Raw genomic sequence first — 22,504 nt, 5'->3', positions numbered from 1 at the left:
CCATTTTTTATTGCATGGCTAAAGTATCAATGGCATAACCAAATGTGACAGCCAAATGTTTAGCATTCCTGATTCAGGCTCCTTATGGTTTTCCTTTATCCCTTCAGCCATATGCCAGGATAGCACTTTAAAGGAGTTCACAACCACTTCCATCTGCATAATTTCCAGTTCTGTATTGAGTAATTATCCTATAATTCAGTGCTGTATAGACTCTAGTTGCCCATGTAATTTCATTTAGATGTGTTATTGTGTGATATCTACATTTGGTTTTTTGTTATTCTGCCCGGATTTCAGTTATGCAGGCTTATGTATAATAGAGCTTGTGTTTATTTCCACATTTTCCTTGGAGGATTATTGAGACGATGATTACGAATAATGAAACATGAAGGATAAGGATTACATAGCATATTTTTGGGTGTAGGCCTACTCCCTCGGCTTTCAGCCGAAGAAATTGAATATGAAGAATTTTAACACGTTAAAGGGGACATACAGATAGAGATTGCAGATAAAGAAAAGCTTTAGTATCTGCGGAAACAAGGTTCAGAAATTTCCGAAGTGTGTATTTACTTATACAACAGTTGGCGTGATGGCCATGCATGTGCGTGTTTGGTATTCATTGCAGGCAACCAGCGATCGTTATTATACTTTAAATATATAGTTATAGCTTTCAGAACATGCACTTAGTGGATTTGCAGACAGACGGTAGCCACTACATTGAAAGCTCGTAGGTCGTTATATAGGCCAGTTTATTTACTTGTGTATGAAATTTGAATAATGAGGATATTGGTTGTGAATCTTGATTCAAACAGTTTCTTCTCGAATAATTCCAAATGAAGTTGGTTAATATATCTATAATACTAAAGATGACCACGGGTTTGACACCAATTCCTTCCGAGGACAGGTGTATTTTGGATTCGTCATACTTTTCAGCATTTTGTTTCCTAATATTTCAGATAGTTTTCCCCAGTATTTAACATGTAGAATAGATTTCTTAATTTTAAAATTGTGAGTGTACGAACATGAAATTAGATTTTTAAACATGTATGGAAATACAAGCTTTGTACGTTCCAAAAATAATGGATTTACAACAGAAAGACCAACATGGACATCTTCACCGCTGTGTGAACCTCGTATAGGCCATTCATAAATTCATGTCAAGTTTAAACATGTTGTAAACTGTACCATAAACATGGAAAGTGCCGAAATTTGACAAGAGGCTGCGGCAAACGCATTTTTAAAAATTATGTTATGAAGGGGCTTTCATTCCACATTAAACAAAATCAGAGGTTATGTTCAAGAACTTGATATGATAGCAGCATTTCTAGTAACTCTACAATAACTTCCGAAATTCCTCATATTTTACTCGTGTTCGCCTTCCATAATACCTACGCCTCAGTGAAAATGGAATAACATTGTGTTTCCTGCATTTATTTTTGAATTGATAATGCCTTTGCATAGCCTGCATACTGCAAGTGGTTACCAACATTTCAGAGGAAGCTGCTATCCCAGTCTTAAGGATAATGCATCAAGTTAAATCTTAAGTGAATATTATATACAACTTAATATTTGTAATGTCAGACAGGATCTGGTATCTGCCTGCAATGGGTACCAGGGGTCCTTTAAAGTGCAGCCAAGGTGTGATGCTGATCACTTATCCCCATATAGTGCCAAGGTCAAAAATGAGTGAGATATATACCCTCACCCTGCATCTCCATGGTTTATAGTGAGACAGCTTTGCTTGTTACTTTTATCGTTTGTTACTTATTCGAACCTTTTCCCATGCATTTTAAGTTAAATTCTTAGAACATATTTGCCTATTACTACGCACAATTAATATGGTGAAATTTCATTGTCCCCTTTTTGTGTTGCCCGTTAAAATATTATGATATGTGAATGTGCACACACTCACTGACCGCTTCCAGGTGCCTCTTTGGTCATTTAAATTTGATTGCTTGGCCAGGAATTGTGCCTTTTAAAATAAGAATAAAAGCAAACCACATCAATTTCAAGTTTTACATGCTAATGATATTACTGTATATCAGTGTGTATATCATCATTAGAATTAAGAATATGGAGTGACTCAGTGAGATTTCAGGTTCTTACAGTGATGATCATTACCCTGATAATAGAGGCAGCACCTCTGAAACATTGGTCAGTTTCTGTGAGACTGCGTGGCACAATATCATACAAGTCTGATCTTCATGAGGCTACTCAAAATTTTTACTATAACTAAAGAACAAGTATTCTGTCCAAAAGTCTTCTTTGAAAATTTGCTTAATTTTGATGTATGAAGGTATTTTTTGGATTGGGGTTCGTTTTGTATCTGTTTATCACATTTTTTCTACCTCTATTTCAATATTTCTTTTGATACGTATATTTCTGTCATAGAAGTGCGCTTACCTTAAGATGTCTATATACATACTGAAGGATTTCTGCAACAATTCTTCAATTCATGGTCTGAAATTCATAACTAAACCAAGAAGACATTGGATTGAAAGGTAAGTTAAGGAAATAAATTTTAACCCAAGATGCTCTTTAACACAAACACATACTACCTTACCTTATTTGAAGGTATATAATGTTATGTGCAAACGTGTACACACACAGCAGATATGTTTCTGTTCACTGTTTTATAGGGTGTTCTGGGTTGTATGCTGTGCATTGTCTTGGTGTGGATCATTTCTACTTATCTTGTCTGCCTGGGAAAATAATCAGAACAATGCAGTCAGTTTTGTGGCTGACACTACATATCTTGACTGGAACACTCCATTTATCTCAATTGCTGTATTTCAACATGGGTTGAACAGTGAAGTGGCGAATTCATACATCAGGAATAAATTCAAGAAGTAAGTCAAAAATTGGTTAATTAACTTGATTGTCTCTTCCATTTATTGTTCCATTCTCACCCAACCATATGCCATAAACGTTTGGTCAAGACTTGTCCTGCATCAAGAATTATTCAATGTGCATTTATATTTTCATATTTTATTATGCTTTTCAGGCATGAAGATGGGTTTGTAGAAGAAATGAGACGGTTATTCGATGAAATTGCATTTCAAGAACATCTTACACTCATACATAAATGTCTTGATAATACATCAAAATTAAACTTCATCGAGAAGAGTGACTGCCTAAGAACTAATCTGTTTGATGTTGTGCAGTCGGTATGAAGCAAACTGTAATTAAATGCTTTTACTTTTTTAATTCTGATTAAATAATTTTATTATTTTTTGAATATAGATATGTTGCATGCATATCTGTTGTTGCCAGTGGCAGAGTATGACTTTCAAAAGCCTAATCCTGAGGTGGGGGGGGGGGGGGTGTAAAAATGTTGTAAGTTCTGTACAACAAACACAAGCAACTGAAGTGTAATTTTAACGTACAATGGGTGGTACTTGGAATACCATATGCTCGCTCCTCCCCTGAAGTCTATACTGTATCATGTCTCTTCTAATTGCACCTGTGCGTAAAAATGGACAGTGTAAGCCTGAACAAATTGGCTAACATTACCTGTGATAGGCTGCATGGACCTGGCTTATGGTGCAATATCTGATCAGTTCTGCTGCATTACAGTGTATGGAGTTACCGAAGTAAGACTTTTAGTTTACATTTTTCAATGTGTTAGCCAGTTAACATGAATGCTCTGCTCCTAGTTGTTACTGCACCAAAATATACATTTTTTTATTTTAAATTTGCTGTGCTGTAAATAAATTATTTATTTCAGTACAACTGTAAGTGTATAAACATAATTTCTTAAATATAATCTGATGCAATAAATAATGTGTGTACAAGGATGTGGTCATTGACAGGATGAGAGGGACAAAATCACAATTATATCAATATTATCTAACAGCAATAATACTTTCAACAAAAGAATTGTGTAGTTATGAAATACAGCTTTGTGGTAGCCATACTGAAATTGCAAGGTAGTCCATTGTTCAGTGACGTCTTCTTGGTTTGCTGTAGATTAACAGTCCAAAGAAACACTCTTCATGAGCCAGGATAGCTCAGTCAGAATAGTGACTAGCTACGGGCTGGACGACCGGGGTTCGATCCCCGACGGGGGCAGAGGATTTTTCCTCTAGCCTCTGCGTCCAGATCGGCTGCAATGGGTACTGGGGTCCTTTCCCGGGGGTAAAGCCGGCCGGGGAGTGATGCTGACCACTCACCCCCATCTAGTGCCGAGGTCAAGAAAGAGAGGAGCTATGCCTCCACTCACCCCAAGCGCCTGTATGGCATATAGCAGGACAAACTTTAACTAAGAAACACTCTTCTAGACATTAACATTAAAATGAATTTTCCTGTCACAGATCTTCTGTAAATTAATGTAATCGGTGTATTATTTTATTCTTGAGTTGAAATTTACTGAATACTTTAATTTTTCTATATGTATCAATTGCATTATAGAATATGACTGTCTTTTTGGATGTTGCACCATGTAGTCTGGTAGAAGTTTACTGATATTTCAAAGATGCTTATGCTTCCATCGTCACTTCCTTGATGATGAAGGTGGTAAGCACGTCTAAAATGTTGGTAAATTTCTACTAGACTACACAGCATAACATCCCAGAACACTTATCTTCAAACTTATCACCATGAGAACCTAAAATGTTGCCAGTATTATAGAAATTAGAAACTTAATATCATACTTACAAATAAGTAGTTTACTGACCAGTATTTTTGTTTGTTGAAATTATATTCCAGAGGCATGATGCATTAACTGTTACTCTACCATATATCACTACTGTTTAAGTTACACATTGTAATGTAATTTATTTTTGCTCCTATGCTAGGTGCGAAGTCCATGCAAAGACATATTTCGTAACTGCCAATGGAATGGTAATGAATTTGACTGCTGCAAATACTTCTTACCATTACAAACTGAAATGGGTCCCTGTTATGCCCTTAACAACATTCACACCCAGTAAGTTATGTTCAACAGATTTATCAGAGTATCTTCCTTATTTTGTATGTGTTGAAAACCAGTCAGTGATAACAACATCCCTTTGTATTAGAAAAGTTATCTCACAACAGACGTAACATTGATATAGTGCTTAGATTTAGTGAAAACTTTACATTTTTGCATGATACAATATTTCTTTGAACTTCAGTAATTCTTATTACTTCCCATCAAAGTCACTGGATCACATATATATATGCTTTGTCACTTGCAATTGACTTATTCATGCAGTACCTTCATTTTCATTCCAGAAATAGTTCAAAATCAGAGGTTTTATTAGATATGATGTCAAACCGCACCACAGGACCTGGAAAACTACTTCTGGAATTGGCTCTTAACACAAAGGTGAATGAAACATCATGGCCACTTCCTTCCCAGCTGTTTCCACTTCACCATCCTCTTTTTGTTTCATTCTAAATTCCCTCTGCAGTTCATATATCAGCATTATTTATTGTCCATGTAACATAACTAATGCATGAACCAGCTGGCTGTGTATCACACTAGCTTACAGCTAAACTGAATTTATAAATACAGTGAATGGGATAAAGTACAATTGTAATATCTATAAAGAGAAGTTACAGAAACTCACAATGACAGCCAACTTGATACTTGGTTCCCCAAACATGAAACAGACAGAGCCATAAAGCTCAGTACCTTGTTAAAACGATATTTGTCTTTCCTATATACTCTTTTAAATTTATTCACAGCAAACTGTTTGTTTATTTTCTTTAATAGGTGTACTACTTGTCAAAAGATGAAGTTCCAACTTTTAACACTCTAAGTGAAAATGTTATTACTGCAACAAGAAAAATATTTTACAAGACACTACTTCAAGTAACAGAAGTGATAAGTGTTCCTGATGCTAGATCAATTAACATTGATAAAAGACAGTGTAAATTCCCGGAAGAAAACACGGGGTTCTATCTTTACAATTGGTATTCCTACTCAGCATGTTTAGTAGAATGCCGCAGAAGAGAAGTCATGCGTCTTTGTAACTGCACTAACCCTCTGATGCCTGCAGCAAGTAAGTTATGATCAAATACCATAACTGAAATGATGAGAGGGAAAAATGCATGGGACAGAGTATCTGAAGCTTAAAAAAATCAGTGAACTGGGTGGTAGTGGAAATATGCATCTCTTAACCCATTAATGCATCATGGCATATACTGGTGTTCTCCCCCCCCACCCCCCCATCTTATTAGACTTTTGTGATATGTTGTTATTAGAATAACATTTCTTTTATTTAAGGTTATTCAGTCTCAGAAGTTTGTTTTCCTTTTATAATTCTATTTGTCTCATGAATATTATTGTATATGCACTTTTAAAAATTGCTGGTGTGCCTTTATCTTTTGGAAAGTGAATTGTTTCTCTCAATATACTTGTGATTTTGAATGTTAGCTTATATTTTATGTGAAGGTGCATTTCATCATGCTGTTTCTCAAACATCCTTAATCTATATTGTTCCCTAGTGTGAGAGACCAAGTTTGACACCCATACAAAAGCATGTAAAAATTATAGTTTTACATATTTTTATCTTTATACATTCAGTTAACAGACAAGAAGACTAAATATTCTGAACTGAGTAATAATAAGCATTACCTGAATTTATCTGCTCTTACTTCTTTCTTTCTTTATTTATCCTTTTTTTGTAAAACTACTGACATACAACAGGTAGTGTCAGCCAAGACAAATTCTGCAGGTATGAAAGAAATGGATAGTTTTGTGCCCAGTAGAAGACTAAAATGTCTAGACTTTATTAAAAAGTCCATTGAAAAGTAAACTTCTTTCAGGAACTGAAAAGAATTGTGATCTGGATGGAATGGTATGCCTTGAAAAAAATAAAGACTACATTAATACCTTAATAAACCCTTGGGACAAACGTGAAGGTGCCGGTATATCATGCACGTGCATGCAAGGTTGTGAAGAACTTGGTTTCAGAATGGTGTCTAAGGAAGAGGAAAGAGAGTAAGACTGCTTTTAGTTTCTTGAATTGCAGATTTATAATGATAGTTATACCAACCCTTTAAGAAAAGTACACTTTGCTTAGGTTGCACATAAACATCTTTTATATCGGTATGTACTATTTGCTGTTAACACCTCTGCTTTTTAGAATTTGTATTTCAGACATTTCCAGATATTACTACTCTCTATTCCACGATAACACAAGAGTGTAAATGTGTACTCTAGTTTCCTAAATGAATGTTTTTGGATTCTGCATACATCATTGGCTATGATGTTAATTCATAGTAACTCCAGATTTACTGTTGCAAAGCTTGTCACACTACATACTTACTTTTCTTGCATAAATATTAATCATATCAAAAACATTTTCATATCCTAATGAGATCTTAAATGCTCCTAAAAATGATAAATAGTTCAGTTTGATCTTAATGAATGAGTAAAATTAATGCAGACCCCCACAAATTACCATTTTCATAAGAGGTTATATACAATTCTTGATACAGACCCAGAAACTACACAACTATAGAAGTACAAATGGTCCAGTTACCCACTGTACGCTTCAAGCGTAACATTGTGAGAAACAAAGTAGATATGGTTGGTGAGTACATAATTTATTCTTCCACTTCTCACACTTAACATCTGAACCAAGTAGTGCTGTTAAGGGGAAATACCCTGTTTTGTGTCATTTTCTAGTATAATTCCTGAGTTTGAAATTAAACTAGTTGAAAAATTGAGTCATCCCAGTGAAAATTGTTTAAGATTGATGCTATTTCAAGACCATAATTGATTTTGTTGTTAGCACTTAATTTTTTTAAAAAATGTCCTTTATTGTTCACAGTTTGTTCCAAATATGAAGTTTTCTTCTGACCACAATATTGCTTGAATGAATATAAAAAATCTAAATTTATTCACGTTGAGTCATTCAAAGCAGAATAACGTAGGATTGTTACTAATTTTCTTGCAGTGAATATGGGTGGAACAGCTGGATTACTTGTTGGTGGAAGTATTCTCAGTGTAGTGGAGATATTATACTACTTCCTGGTGCGTCCAGTCTGGGAAGCAGTACACTCCCACACATCTGTTTCTCATACACCTTGAGAGCATCATCTGGGATCACCTAATGAGAGAAGTCTCCCAAATGATCAACAACTTTCCAGAGTGAACAGAACTTAAGCACAATATATGCATTGTAAGGTAACAATAATCAAAAAATAATTCACTACTAGAGTTAAAAGTTCTTTTCTGAAGTAGTTTGCCCTTGCATTACATAGTTAAAAATTTGTTTTATGTACTTGTAATTCTAACATCTACATTTTATTGTTCATCTCTGAAGAAAGAACAACCATCACTTGTGCAACAGTACACTTGTTCATAGAAAATGAACACAGAAAACAGGAATCTTCTTGAAATGATTTCCTTTCTTAGCCAATGAAAGGTTCACTGTCAGGTCCTTGCATCTTACATAATCATTTGAAAGTATGAAGAATGAAATTGAGAGGTACTTTAAATATTTGATTGAGTATAAATCAGGTTTCATTCATACTTTTCTGGGATCCACAATTCCTTGCAGATGTTTGTTGTCACCCAATTTCTTTAATCACTAGTATTATTACTTCCAGTCATTTGGTAGGTTTTGCTTCATGTGTGTTGTAAATCCACTTAATGTTTTCATGCTCTTTATTTCAGCAGTTCTCCAGTTATTGGTAGTTGAGACAGACTAGTCTGGTAGCCACAGTATATCTGCTAGAGATTGCCTGATTGCATAATAGAACACCATCTCTCTGGTTTTGATATATGGGTTTGCTCTCCATATGTAACAGTTTCACATTGACCAACAGCACTACATTTTGAACCTAAGATAAAAAGGCAATTTAACCATATCTTCAGACAATGGCATATGGTAATCTTAGCTGTAACCGTGAATCTATTTGTACCTGAAACAGAATGTGTAAGTTGCAGCAGACAAGATTCAAATAAATTTCCAAAATTTAGGTCTGCTGTTTACAGTTTTGTTCAGGGAACATTTCATTTTTAAACTAAACTTCACTCTATTAAGAAATGGCAGGACAGCTTCACAAAGGGAAGTAACAATAATGTTAGAGAAAAATGACATTTTAATTACAATCTTCCACTCAGTTGTATTAAATTATACATTTTTGAAACACACAAATTGTCAGATGTGTTATTCACTCCCTTCTCCTTCAGAACAGTTGTTTCTACTGCTTACTCACTGCTCATCAGATTGGATAATGGGATGGTGTAACACCAGCATAGCCTATCACCTGAAAGTAAATAATTTATTTTCATTCACTCAGGTTTCAACAAAATATTTTATAAGTAGCCCTTTACAGCCCAAATGTATCTATACATCCCACTTGCTTCAACAATCAATAACTTAATTTTTTATTTATTGGTTTTATGTGATTCTCACAATAAACAGTGATTATTTCCCTAAACAGCATTAACAAATTGATATTTATAATGGTGAACAGTTGTGTTTAAAGTGTTAATAAGTATACTTACATGTGAACTGTGTCACAAACTTAAACATGGTTATAGTCTGCTCATGATTTCTGCCAGAACTTGCTACTGCCACGTAGACCTTTGGCTTTGATTGACTTTTTTCCTTTTTCTGCACCTTGTGCAACAGCTTCTCGGGAATCAGTTGCCATTGCTTCATCTGGATCCTGTGACTGAGTCTTCAGTGTCTTCTTAATGTTGCTAACCTAGTGTAAATAGTAATTCAACATCACTCAATCAAAGTAAAGTAAAGTTTGTCCCACTATATGCCATGTAGGCATTTGGGGTGAGTGGAGGTATAGCTCCTCTCTTCCTTGACCTCGACACTAGATGGGGGTGAGTGGTCAGCATCACGCCCCGGCCGGCTTTACCCCCGGGCAAGGACCCCGGTACCCATTGTAGAGGAGGCTGGGTGGGCCCCAGAGCCGGTCTGGACGCAGAGGCTAGAGGAAAAATCCTCTGCCCCCGTCGGGGATCGAAACCCGGCTGTCCAGCCCGTAGCTAGTCACTATACTGACTGAGCTATCACTCAATCAAAAAAGGAAACTTAAATAATGGTTAACTAATTTAAACTGCAAGGAATAGTACTATTTTACTGAATACAGGCATTCAGAAACTACAAAACCTTTGACAGAGATCTCTAAATTTTATAATAATATTCCTCCACAGGCTCAACACTTCTTTTAGGCCCTTTATAAATTAGCAAATTCCCTACTTTACATGTAAAACTATACATCTGTCAGATAGCTGAATTCAGTGAACAGAGGGATTTAAAATTTATGTAGGATAGATCCCTAATGGTAATTTCATCTATACAGATTTCACAACACTCCCAGCTATTCACTCAAATATTCTTAGGCACAGAAGTATATTTTACATGGTCCCCCTTAAGTGTCTAGCAGCAAAAGCCAGAAACTAACCAGCCAGCAACTTTATTATAAATTTATTTGTAGACAGTAGTATAATTAAATCAGTGAACCTACATACTCACATTGGAGACACTGAGATGTCAATGAAGGCAATCTTTACAAGATTAAACTTCTTGGTGATGTAGCTAATTTTCTGATTTATTATGACAGTTGCTTATTTAAAAACATCTTTTGCATTTCAAAGTTCTGATCAAGTTCGTGTTACTGAATATAAAGCATCAAAGTATGGCCATGAAACTCTGAACATACCCTACAGAAGCCTATGTTTAATTTTATGTATGAATTCACCTCTTGGTCAATAGCCTCTTTGTGTTTGAGACACCTGTTCTTCTCAGCATTGGCACGATTGATCTGAGTCTCTACACATGACAAGACAGCTTCACATGAATCACACCATTCTTGCAATGTGCTCACTATGGATCCTACATCACCTGGCTGAATGTCACGTCCAATGGCATAGTCAATCTCCAGCTGGCTATTCTTTTGATCAAGCTTTCCGTGGATAATGTCTGCAAGAATTATAATCATAAACTAGTTGTGTGTTTATATAACAAGATAAAATAAATGGAACTCAGCCATTAAAACATGGACTTGCATAATAATCTGAATAAAACAGAAGAAATTTTTTAAACCAATATTAATGTAAGTTAACAACCACAGACAGTTGTAAATATAAAGCAAAATACAAGCAAAAGATGTACATAATAAAATAAATCAGCAACTAAAACAATATGAAAAGTGAGAGGTGTATTCATGTGGCTGCATGTAGCAATTGCATCACTGTGATAACTGATTAAATTTATAGTTGTAGGAATGAAAAACTTTATTACAGTTGTATTTATGTTTGTCACACTGTATTTTGTACATGAAACTGCATTTAAAACTTATGAATAATTTTCACCTGCATAAATAGCTTCAATGATGAGATCTTCTAAATCTCGAACATTTTTAATATCCAGTTCTTGAAGTAATACAGCATATGGAATACACTGAAAAATAAGTCACATCTCCACTGAACATTCCTTATTTATACAAATCTGAAATAATATATTTCTCAATGAAATAAGTTAATGTAAAATCTGTGTGACCCAAAGCAGTAGTCTTGTTTTAAGAATGCATTCTGATGTGAAAAATATATTTCCTTTGAACTTTCTTAACATGTTATTCTGTACTATTCTTTTACTTAAACAATGAATCCTTACATTCATAACACTCCTTTTCTCTGGTATCAAACTTTGGATTACCAGATTTTTCTACATATAATATTGAGAACAGCTTGGAGAAAATACAAATAGTACCAGGAGCTGGGGAAATTGAGTAGGTAATGAAAATATCTATATATACCTGAGTAAAAGTCACCTGTGCTATGACTTTCTCGTCAGAGCTTAAGTTTTTTTAACTGGGTGAATAGGAAATTGCATATTTAAGTAAATTATTAATGCCTATATTAATATATTTGTTTCATCTAACTTATGTAATTATGTATTTTACACCTTGTTTAACTAAGCTAGTAAAAGGTAAAGCTGTCCCACTATATGCCATGTAGGCACTTGGGAGGGTAGAGGTAGTATAGCTCCTACTCATTCTTAACCTCAGCACTAGATAGGGATGAGTGTCATACTCCGGCCACATTTTACCCCCAGGAAAGGTCCCTAGTACCCATTGTACAGGAGGCTGGGATGGCTGCAGAGCCACTCTGGAAACGGGCTAGAGGAAAAATTCTCTGCCCCTGTCAAGGATCGAACCCTGGTCATCCAGTCTGTCACTATATTGACTGAGCTACCTGACTGTTTAACTAAGCACCAGGCCATAAAGAAGAACGGGGAAGTAGAGATATGGCTCCACACATTCTTAACCTCAGCGCTAAGTGGAGGCGAGTGCTTAGCTTCATACCCAAGTCACTTTACCTATCACAAAAGAACCTCTTTCATTACCCACTGGAAAGGAGGCTGGGTAAGCTACAGTGACAGCCTAGATTTTATAGTGAAGAGAAAAATCTTGTCACTTACACAGGGAAAGAATAAGTAAGATATGAAACAGTATACAGAAACTATGTTGTCATACCTTATTCTTTGTAGCCAGTGTAACAACTGTTAGATGCTGCAGCTTCTTCTTCTGAACTGGAGTCAACTCCAGAAGTTTGGCTTTATTTTCCAAATACTGTCGATAGGTTCCATAAGCAAATAAATGCAATGCATGGTAATAGTTGGCATGTGGACCATTTTCAAGCTACAAAAACATAAATAATTGTATTTCATCTGAGATCTGAAATTCCCACAGCCAATACAAATCCAGTCAAACAAAATTAATTGAAAGTGTCAGTTCAGGCACAGATTTCTCTCCACATCACATAATCCCCTTTAACCTACCAACCACATGATGATTATCAGTAATGTGCATCCTCACCAACTTCTTAAACCAAAATGTCATTGTCCTAACTTTAGAATGTTTCCCATTCATTGTGCCAAAATTTAACAATTATAATTTACAATAAACTGCAACGTTTACTCACTTCAATTACATTAGGCATATCCAACAGCTCCCCAAATACATGTACACCTGGTGCTTCAAGAACTTGTTTTACTAACTCTACAGCTGCAGCACCTTTTGCTGATTTTGCCAATAATACAAACTGCTCAAGAGGATTATTGCCCGCAGAAGAGCCTTTTTCTGTTGCCATCGTACCCTTCATTCGTTGACACTGCAAAATGCAATTTTTAGGTTAGGTTACCACAATCTAAATTACAATAATGCTCATGTCTCTACAGTGCATACTTCCTGATACTCGAACTGTTGCTGATTTATAGTACGAACGTGATTATACTCTGATACTTACCTAATTTCGTTACTTTTGTTAGTAGTTTATTATAAACATCACCTAACAGAGTATAGTGCTAGGACAGGAGTAGAAGAAACAAACGAACATTCGACTGTTATGTCAACTAAACCAGCATTAACTAGTCGATAAATGTCTTTCGATTGCATCCCATATTTTCGTCTGTGATTGCAGTGATGCATTAAATCTGGTTGAATTTTAGAATCTTTTTGACAAAAATACTCGCTTCGAATCTAGTTTAGGTTTGAGAGTCGATAAAATCTACAATACAAGCATATGATTATGTGGGATGTGCTTGACAAATTTACCTAGGGTCGCGAAGACTTAGTGGGATTTAACCTCAAACAAATTTAAATAAAAGAAATGGCAGCATCGGATGTAACAGAGACTAGCAGTTATGCAAGCTCAACTGTATGCAAAATGTTAGTACACTTTCTAATGACAGCCCTTACTTGTTGTATATTATGTACTTCGTTTTGTAATACTAATGGTGTTGAGGTTAGGTTGAGCTGTGTAAAATTTGGCAGTGACTAGTAGATTTTCAAGGGACCTGACACATGAATTCCACAAACACATAATAAAGTGATAGACATCTCAACTCACGAGCTAAGCTCTTCACAAAAGCAAATCTAAAGTAAATTAATAATAATCTATCTCACTAGTGACCTAAGATTTATTCCTTCTCATGATCTTTATTCCAGATGTTCGAAGATAAAAGGCATTTATGTATGTCCTCGATGCAACATCTTGTATTGTTCACTGCTGTGTTATCAATCAGAACTTCATCTTAATTGTTCTGAGGCATTTTATAAAGAATGTGTAATGGAAGACATAAAATCTCAAGGGAGAGATCCATTTCCTGAAAAGAAGATGAATGAAATTTTGCAACAGTTGCAAGGAAATGAAAATAATAGCAATATTGGTATATGTATATGCTCGATAATTATTTCAGTTCAGTCACTTAATATGGTGATCTGAGTCTTTTAGCCTTGTTTTCTGTAAGTTTATTATGATATGCATTACTGAATCAACAGATCTTGTCCTTTGCTTACATCTGATCTGTGTAACTTATCACATTAATTCAGTCATGCTTTGCACAGTGGCATTCTGAGTGTCCCTAGCCACTTTAATAACTTGATGAGGACATTAATGTCTTATTCATTCATTCATTTTCTTAAATCTGTTAACTATACATAATTTAAAGACCCTATATTAGGCGGTACTATTGTTGCTTCTATGACATGATCAGAACTATATGTATTCATTTTATGCACATCATGCAAAGTACACATAATAAATATTTTCAGGATGGCAGCTGTGAGAATTTTAAAACATTGTATTAATAAATGCCTATAAATCTGTACGAAGACTTCATTTTTTCACGTTGGTGAATAACAGAATGACGTTTGTGCACATTTTATGAATGGATATGAATATTACCCTTCAAAAACTTATAATGGGTAATCATAGAGTTAAATTACTCCTTTTCTGGGATGCATACTTTAGTAAATTCTGTATAAAATGATTATGCTGTTTATCTTTCTTTCAGTGATAGCCTGTTTTTAATATGTGACCATTTATCTCCAGATTCAGATGATGATAATGATGATAGCGTAGAAGATTTGCATGAACGTTTAAGAAATGTAAATCTAGATGATGCTGATTCAGTCTGGGAGCAACTGACACCAACAGAAAAGCAGGAATTTTATGACATGCTGCAGAGTGGAGATGCGAGTCAGCTTGTGGTTTCATGGGAACCGTGGTGGCTTTTCAGGTTACATTAACATAAATAGATATAAAATTAAGTGTGAAAATTATGGCAGGATTCTTGAACACACATTTCTGAATATTCCTGATATGGTCATCATTGAATTGAAAATGCCTACCTATTAAAAATTAACCTGTTTCCCAATATGTGTACTTTGTAATGACACTATTTTGCTATTTAGTAATGGATGCAGAAAATATCAAGTGAAATTTTTGCAGTAATACAGACACGTAGAAAGAATGGGATAGGGAACATGTATGGCCAGAATAACCAATTGACTGGTTACTAAATTTGTGTTCAAACAGGAGACTGGAAGGAATTTTTAATGTTTCAGGAGGAATTTAAAGGCAGGAGTAATGGAAAAATTTATCTCTTTGTGGTACAAGAATGGGGAATCCATAGAAATAGAAAAACAATGGTTCCAAAGAATCTGATGTAAATACGTCTCTGTAATGTAATGAAACGTAATGTAATGTAATATAATATAATAATTCTTATATAAGATAAGTACTTGTGATATTCTAAAACATTTTTACCAGCACAAAATTATCTAGTCTACGAGGCACTTCTTCTACAAGCGATTCACAGCTCAGCTCAGCTCTTTCCGCAATAACAAAAGCAGATTGTTGACAGCAGTAATGTAACACAACAATGCTGAGTAAATAGATGATGTTTCTTCGTTTCACGTTTTTGCTGAATGACCCTTCCCTATAGACTTATTTACGCCAAAAGATAAATTATTGGCATAGCCATATTTATTTGAAAGTTCCCTTTTCGTAAACTTCAGAATGAAATAACATCTTTCATGCTACGGTTTGAATCCCATAGAATTTTCATCTGCTCACAGATGCTGAAATCAATCAGTTTTAACTCTCTATATAATTGTAAATAAATACAACTTCTAATCTTTGGCTATGTAAATTTTGCATGCAGGCATAACCAGTATGCCAGAATGATAAAATCAGAGCTGATTCTAATATGAATTATGTTGTAGACTATTAATGAATTTAGGACCTTATGCATGTAACTTTAAAAATCCTAATATCTATCCTGTTTCTCAATTTTGTTGCTTGATTTAAGTATGAATGTAACTGCAATCACTACTGTGAACTGTATAATCTCAGACAGCTCTCATTCTTTATTACAACACCACTTCATTGGTGGTGAATAAGGTATATCTGTTCAAATAACAAAAACATCGAATTGGTTCCAAAGCAAGCTAAAACAGAAAATTTACCTTAACACAAAGAGTTGTGCATGCTCCCATCATCTTCTGAAAGATAATGAAACTTGCTATATTCAATTAAGATTAAAAGCATTTCTTGAGACTTTAAACCTATAAATATTTCTTTTTCCAGGAAACAGAAGACTCTGATTCAAGATGTGGAGACTGAGCAAGTCTCACCGCATCCTGTGTATGAAGCAAATTGCCCAACAGTAAAGAATGATGTGCCTCTTCTTTCCCAAATCTCGGTACATGGATTTTAATAAAATGAATTTGATATTTGTTTTTTAAATCTTAATTATATTTGTGAACTCAGAATAGTGTGTAGTCATCTGGTTTGAGGGGCAAGCCATATTGCTAATTGATTTGAATTTGATGTTAATGCTCTTCATGTTGTGGAGGTATAGATTGTGAATTTCCTGCTTGGATTCCTGAGTTCCTCTGGATCTGTCTACACAGTTGTAGACAGTTTACTCTGTTGTTTTGCGTGGCAATACAAATTTCCAATTTGCTTTATCATAATATAAAATTAGTAGCATAATTCATGTAGCACCTTGCACACACTACCATGCTGTATGAATCACCATCAAGATTTTAATATTCACAAGGAAACTATGAATTCATAGACCAACTGAGCACTGAATAACCATGCAGAGAATTATGTACACATAGCAATGTTTTGTTTCCATAACACAAATTTTGGCTCACAATCATGGAATTAATGTGATTAGTGTATTAAAAACATGGCTTTACACTATGAATTCTTTTCACTTCATAAGTCAGAATGTAGCTTTAAATACTGTATACATAGACTTTGTTAGTGTTGTGTACATTTTCTGTTGTAATTTATTAGATATTCGGTTTTTAGTGTTGAATTGTTCAATTTAAACTTTAGATTATATGATGCTTTTTATTTATTTAATAATAAATTATTCTGCATTTTCGTTAAAAATTATACTTCTGCATCATTATATTTATTCATTATTTGGTTGATTAATGATAAATTATTAAATATTTTGATCATCTATCTCTGTAAATAGAAATAAACTATTCAGAGCAACCAAAGCAGCCTTAACTTCAGGTATTCTATAGAAATATGAAGAAAGGGAAAATGTAATAAATTTGTAAAGAAAGTAGATGAATCACAGTACATACTAGAATACTTCTTGATGCAAACATCTCTTTATTTTACATACTTTTAAAAGAAAGATTATTAACATGAATGCTAAACGAAGTATTGATCAAAATATGTTAGTTTTGTTCAGTGTAACTGATATTTAATATGACTTACAGTATGAATGTCAATGTGGAAAGAAAGTGTCCACATTTGCTCTGTAAACTTCAGCTAAAATATCCCTGATACACCAATAAATATTTAATAATAGTGGTATTTGTTACAGAAAACTGTTGCAGCACCTTGTGTGAAGTACAATATTCTCAATGTGTTAGGTGCTTATTGTTACACTACACGATTCATGAATGGTGAGCATCACAGTATGCCTGCAGAAGCTTCCAACATTCTTGTGAACCTCTCTGCAAATCTGAACTTCAACCATACTTATGACTCGGCTGTGTTAGCACTCGAAGCTGTGGCTCATGAGGTGGTTCATGTGAGTATGGTGCATTCCCAGATTATTTGATAATTGCATAATATCTTACAGGTTTTACTGTTGCCACAAATAATCACACCAAACAGTTTTTCCTGAAGTGTTATGTTAATGGTACATTAGGTATTTCCCTCTTTCTTACTCATGGATGGAAACAGGTTCAGTTTTTTAAACGTGTTATGTTGAGAATAATACATGATAGACAAAGTGAATTTATACCTGGAGTGGTTAGAACTATAGTCATATTTCAGAAGCCCATGATTATAATTACTGTAGTTGTAAACACTACTTGAGCTCATACCTCAACAAAAACCAGAAATCACATAATTAAAATGGCATATATTTAGTTAATGGTAAAATCTGAAATTCATCTGACCTACATATTTTTGGGTTACACATTCATAATAAATGTTTTGTTTCTGCTTCAGTATGTGTGGTTGGGTGGGTCACAGGAGAGTGTGATCTGCATGAAGAATGATATTGAGTGTATTCTGACTGGACCAGAGGACAGCAACTGCAGTTTCTACCTTAAGGCTTCTCTTTCTGATATTTATAGATTAATGTCAAAAGCCAAACATTCAAAAAGCATAGGCAAGTAATGATTTAGTGATGGATTGAAGAATAAATTGGACTGTATTATTGTGGTTCTAAAGGATTTGTCCTTGTAGATTTTAATACCACCTGTATTACATGTAGATGTATAGACTTTATATTAGGAAGTGAGTTAGTTCATTTAGTATAATTCTAACTATAGGCTGGACAATTGGGGTTTAATTCCTGGAAGGGCCAGAAATCTCCAATAGCCTTTCCATCCATGCCAGATCTGGGACCCACCCAGCTACCTATCCTGTGGGTGCCCTGAAAGTAAGGGAGCCAGGGCATGAAGCTGACCACTCTCTTCCATATAATACTAAGGTCATGAAAAGGAAGAGCTTTTTCCCTAATACACCATACATATTCATGATGTGGTGCTTAATAAGTACCAGGGATAACTTCACTTTTAACCAAGTGTGTGAGTATTAAAGTTGCCCTTCATCTGCAAGAATAAAATCTCTTTTGATCAATTCACTTCATTATTGTTACTGTTGTTATCATCACAGTTATCACTATCATTGTCATTCTTCTTGTTTTTGTTGCAGATCCTAGTGCTGTAAAGAAGACAGGAGAATTTACCAAGAGATTTAAAGAGCATTCATTGCCTTCATTTGTTCAGAAAGACAAATTACGGCTTGTAATTAAAAAACTGGAATATTACCTGTCATGGTCTCGAGATCACGCTGATGAAATCTGTTGCCTTAGACTTTAAGTATGACAGAATGTCTATGTTTTTTATAACTGTCACAATTATTACATTAATAAAGACAAACAGAAGTGGCACTTATACTTTGAAGACTTGATCATGGAATTCTGAATTTATGGTCCTTCCTAGTTTATCATTCACTGCCATCTGCCAAATGACTGCTATATAAACTACACAGTTTAAATAAAATAAGAACCAAAACAGTTGTCCACTCCAATACAAGGTCATATAAGACACCAAAAATATATTTTAAAACATTGTACTATACAAAATGTAACACAGCTGAAGTTTAAATAAATGTAGAGTGTAAAATAAAATAGTTTTGTAGATTGATATAGTCATCAAGCCCAAATTATTTTTACAATGAATCATGTGATGACAAAATAAACAAATTTTGAGATTTTTCTCACATATGTATATGAGCAGGTAAATATGCACAAGTTAAATTTCCTGCTTACTACTACAAACAGCCTTGTAGCAGAAATATTCAAAGTTGAAAATTGCAAGTGGCAAAGGGTAATCTTTTTGTTTAGGTAAGGTGAGTTGACGGGTATCAGTAGTGGAAAGTATGAAGATGATTTTTCTGGGTGTAATGTGGTAGAAATTAGCCCATGTTACAGAAGTACATACTACCTCCATAACCAGGACATCATCTAGAATTCTAGGTTAATTTGTACCAGACTATCCGACTCTTTGTCTTAGGAGGCAGTCATCTTTAGATGATAAAATTAATCAGTACATTGTATTGAATTCTTTTTAAGTGGACGTGCAACTTAGAGGTGGTAGTTACCGATAGAGCAGTAGCAGATTGGTTTGTAATAGTTTCCTTGCCGTTGAAGATAGATGGGAGACTATGTACGAGGGGGACATGTTACGAAGGATAGGGATTAATACGATGCCAATGCTACCAACTATAGCATTCAGTCAGAGAATTTGTATGTATGTTATTGCCAGTTTGAAAAGCGTGTGATATTCTACGAGAAGAGAAAGTTTGCTATTGGTTCTACTATCGTCATATATAAAACGTGAAGATTAAATTGTATAAACATTAAACAAACCTCACAAAATTTCGAATCAGCTTGAAGTATTAACTGGGTTTAGTGTTTGTTATTCCCAGCACCATATTATTAACCAGTGATGATTTGGATGGATAATTTTGGTCATTCGTATGCATAAACAGAAAATCAAATGAGGATGTTTACAGTTTCAATGTGAAGACCGTGATACCACTGAGTATATAATTAATTATCCATAGCCAATTTATTAATAAATATATTTCAACCAACAGATCAAACACATAACAGTATTGTAAAATAATTATGCCAGTAGACAAACACTGATTTCTGAGGATTCCATGGAAAATATTTTGGAAGTAAGGCACTCTTTAAAAATTTTGATGTTATGTGAGTCCTTTTTTATAGACCAGGTTCAGTACGTTGAGAAAAAAATCATAAGCCTATTCTTTTTGATAAACCCATAAATAATGTGACAATAACAAACCTTAATTGGTCTTAATAAAATTAATATATCCTGTGACACTTTATACAGATATATCTTTTCATTAACTTGGTGTACAGTGAACCCCAAATATAGTTACTTTTTTTGAGATAAATATAAAATACTAATTTTCTTGAAGATCTTGATGTTAACTCTGTATTTGTATTTTTGTTAGTTAAAATGCATTACTTCCTATCTCTTTGGCTTAATATGTAGGTCTATGAATATTAATAAGATGTAATGTTGTAGTTGGTCTGTATTAGAGGAATGTACACCCATTCCGTATAACCAAAAATTCTGAGCTATTATAAATACATGTAAACAATAGTAGTTATGCTTTCTTGTGTGATTATTTTTGATATAATAATGTAGCTGACTGTAAACTACTGTCATAACTATGTAATTTATATTTGAAACAAGTATTGTATTTGTGCTGACATGTTCTACGTGTTTGGCTTAGGCTTATGAATATATTCTATTCTATGCTATTCTATTACTTATATCCATGACAGCATTATTTATCCAGTGGGACTGTGATTGGTACCTAATTTTTTAGGGTGCAAGCTCTGACAAGTTATTCTGCCGTATTGTGTCTGAAGCAGTAGCAGGTGTAATTCGTCATAGTATGGAAAACACTGGCAAGTTTCGTCAGCAATGTTATGAATTACTGCAGGTATGACGAACTTCATACATAGGCTTAGCATGGAATGTCCAAATTATGGCTTATAGGAAAATGCAGTATTTTAAAATTTGTAGTTTATTCCAAGTGAAAATGTAATTTTTTTTACACTTTTAAACCATTAATTTACTGAGGCATGAAGTCCATCTAAATAAATTTAAATATCTGCCTCCTATCTCCAAGAAGACACACAATATCTGTCACAAAATGTCACTCTAATCAGTGTTCTCTCCTTAATGTATGAGACCATGTTCCAAACCTATATAAAACAACAGGTGAGACTGCAGATTTGCATTTTTAACATTTTTTTTAAAATAACAGATAAGAATGACAAGATTCAGAATGCCATCTCACATATTTAGTCTACTCTTAATTTTCTAGTGATTGAAATTCTGATATGCTACTGTCATTCCTAAATACTTGAACTTTGCCACATTTTGATTTTGAAAAGATTTATTAGGTACCTTTATATGATGATTTTGTCCTGTAGTCTGGTCACGAAACATGAACATGCACTTAGGTGTCTTTATATTTACATTTAGACCAACTTCCTTTCTACCATCAAATATAACTTCTGTTCTTTTCTTTACAATATTTATGTTTTACCAAATAAAGAAGCATATTCAGCGTAGACAAGAAGCTTATGTGTCTGATTCAGTTCCTGTCACTCCCTATTCTCTTGGGCACGTTACAGTTACAAGTAGTTAAAATAATAATACCTGTTCTGTTGTTTAAAATAAGATTATAATATTTATATGCAGGTGACTAGTACAAAGGATGCTGAAACTGAACTCGAAAGGAGGCTGTTGAACATCACACTTGGAGAAATAGGGATCAATAAGGACATTAAGGGGAGTCATGAAACAGATATAGATGAACTGCAGTTGGACAAGACTTCTCTGAATTGGGACACTGTGACAGGAGAACACAGCAGTGCCTCCACGGACAAATGGTTGACCCAAGTAGAAGACTGGCCATGACTGGTATCATAACAGATTATTGTATGTAACACGGTCTGATGAGATTAACCCTCTCATAGTCATGATGGATGTGGTGTGTCTCGTGTTTGTGATAAAACTGGTAAAACTGAGATAATTATATTCTATTTTATGAAGACCCATTTTAATATTATTATTCAGTCCATGCGTGTGTCTTCCAGCTGGTTTCTTCCCTTCAAGTTTTTTGACAGATTAGTCTTCTATTCTATATTCTCTTTACATA

General features: G+C 34.4%; 4 protein-coding genes across 26 annotated transcripts; 3 read left to right on the top strand and 1 right to left on the bottom strand.

Annotated features, from left to right (window-relative positions):
* Positions 1 to 571: 571 nt before the first annotated feature.
* Positions 572 to 11,535, top strand: LOC110836495 (pickpocket protein 19). Of its 23 annotated transcripts, none has more exons than XM_087356529.1 (11): positions 572 to 598; positions 2,392 to 2,498; positions 2,637 to 2,846; positions 3,002 to 3,164; positions 4,794 to 4,924; positions 5,212 to 5,305; positions 5,696 to 5,984; positions 6,751 to 6,925; positions 7,426 to 7,520; positions 7,887 to 8,116; positions 8,609 to 11,535. In XM_087356529.1, exons 1-10 carry the CDS (start codon positions 587 to 589, stop codon positions 8,018 to 8,020), a joined length of 1,410 nt encoding a protein of 469 aa, XP_087212655.1. In that variant the 5' UTR covers positions 572 to 586; the 3' UTR covers positions 8,021 to 8,116; positions 8,609 to 11,535. The 23 variants fall into 23 exon arrangements, with proteins under 23 accessions (XP_087212655.1, XP_021933414.2, XP_021933411.2 ...); XM_022077722.2 differs by having other exon boundaries at positions 2,389 to 2,498; positions 7,887 to 8,111; positions 10,707 to 11,535; XM_022077719.2 differs by having other exon boundaries at positions 2,389 to 2,498; positions 7,887 to 8,111; positions 10,674 to 11,535.
* CSN7 (COP9 signalosome subunit 7) lies at positions 9,019 to 13,342 on the bottom strand. Its single transcript, XM_022077741.2, has 7 exons — positions 13,208 to 13,342; positions 12,884 to 13,072; positions 12,436 to 12,600; positions 11,273 to 11,360; positions 10,660 to 10,880; positions 9,446 to 9,648; positions 9,019 to 9,204 (listed from the first exon to the last, which is right to left on the bottom strand). Exons 2-6 carry the CDS (start codon positions 13,061 to 13,063, stop codon positions 9,487 to 9,489), a joined length of 816 nt encoding a protein of 271 aa, XP_021933433.1. The 5' UTR covers positions 13,064 to 13,072; positions 13,208 to 13,342; the 3' UTR covers positions 9,019 to 9,204; positions 9,446 to 9,486.
* A 4-nt stretch (positions 13,343 to 13,346) lies between these two features.
* On the top strand, positions 13,347 to 19,188 carry LOC110836497 (zinc finger HIT domain-containing protein 2). Its single transcript, XM_022077740.2, has 7 exons — positions 13,347 to 13,629; positions 13,909 to 14,129; positions 14,795 to 14,981; positions 16,334 to 16,448; positions 17,601 to 17,810; positions 18,236 to 18,398; positions 18,947 to 19,188. The coding sequence occupies exons 1-7, from the start codon at positions 13,571 to 13,573 to the stop codon at positions 19,111 to 19,113; spliced, it is 1,122 nt and encodes a 373-aa protein (XP_021933432.1). The 5' UTR covers positions 13,347 to 13,570; the 3' UTR covers positions 19,114 to 19,188.
* Positions 19,189 to 20,023: 835 nt separating this feature from the next.
* Positions 20,024 to 22,403, top strand: LOC147872441 (uncharacterized). The gene is made up of 3 exons (XM_087356538.1): positions 20,024 to 20,479; positions 21,161 to 21,277; positions 22,045 to 22,403. The coding sequence occupies exons 1-3, from the start codon at positions 20,462 to 20,464 to the stop codon at positions 22,261 to 22,263; spliced, it is 354 nt and encodes a 117-aa protein (XP_087212664.1). The 5' UTR covers positions 20,024 to 20,461; the 3' UTR covers positions 22,264 to 22,403.
* The last annotated feature ends 101 nt before the right edge of the window (positions 22,404 to 22,504 follow it).

This window comes from Zootermopsis nevadensis, unplaced genomic scaffold (assembly GCF_977971745.1).
Source record: "Zootermopsis nevadensis isolate Lab colony 2312 unplaced genomic scaffold, Znev_1.0 Znev_ptg000027l, whole genome shotgun sequence".
Lineage (NCBI taxonomy): Eukaryota > Metazoa > Arthropoda > Insecta > Blattodea > Termopsidae > Zootermopsis > Zootermopsis nevadensis.
The sequence above is the reverse complement of the archived record's forward strand: the minus strand, read 5'-3'. Positions and strand labels throughout refer to the sequence as shown.

Bases quoted from the DNA above. Each gene is read 5' to 3' on its own strand.
- LOC110836495 (XM_022077722.2), top strand. The intron at 2,847-3,001 runs GTAAGTCAAAAA...TATGCTTTTCAG, and splicing joins ATCAGGAATAAATTCAAGAA to GCATGAAGATGGGTTTGTAG. The intron at 4,925-5,211 runs GTAAGTTATGTT...TTTTCATTCCAG, and splicing joins CTTAACAACATTCACACCCA to AAATAGTTCAAAATCAGAGG.
- CSN7 (XM_022077741.2), bottom strand. From the start codon at position 13,063: ATGAAGGGTACGATGGCAACAGAAAAAGGCTCTTCTGCGGGCAATAAT. The intron at 12,601-12,883 runs GTGAGTAAACGT...ATGTTTTTGTAG, and splicing joins ATATGCCTAATGTAATTGAA to CTTGAAAATGGTCCACATGC. The intron at 10,881-11,272 runs GTGAAAATTATT...TAATTCTTGCAG, and splicing joins CATTGAAGCTATTTATGCAG to ACATTATCCACGGAAAGCTT.
- LOC110836497 (XM_022077740.2), top strand. From the start codon at position 13,571: ATGGCAGCATCGGATGTAACAGAGACTAGCAGTTATGCAAGCTCAACT. The intron at 14,130-14,794 runs GTATATGTATAT...ATTTATCTCCAG, and splicing joins TGAAAATAATAGCAATATTG to ATTCAGATGATGATAATGAT. The intron at 16,449-17,600 runs GTACATGGATTT...TATTTGTTACAG, and splicing joins CTCTTCTTTCCCAAATCTCG to AAAACTGTTGCAGCACCTTG.
- LOC147872441 (XM_087356538.1), top strand. The intron at 21,278-22,044 runs GTATGACGAACT...ATTTATATGCAG, and splicing joins AATGTTATGAATTACTGCAG to GTGACTAGTACAAAGGATGC.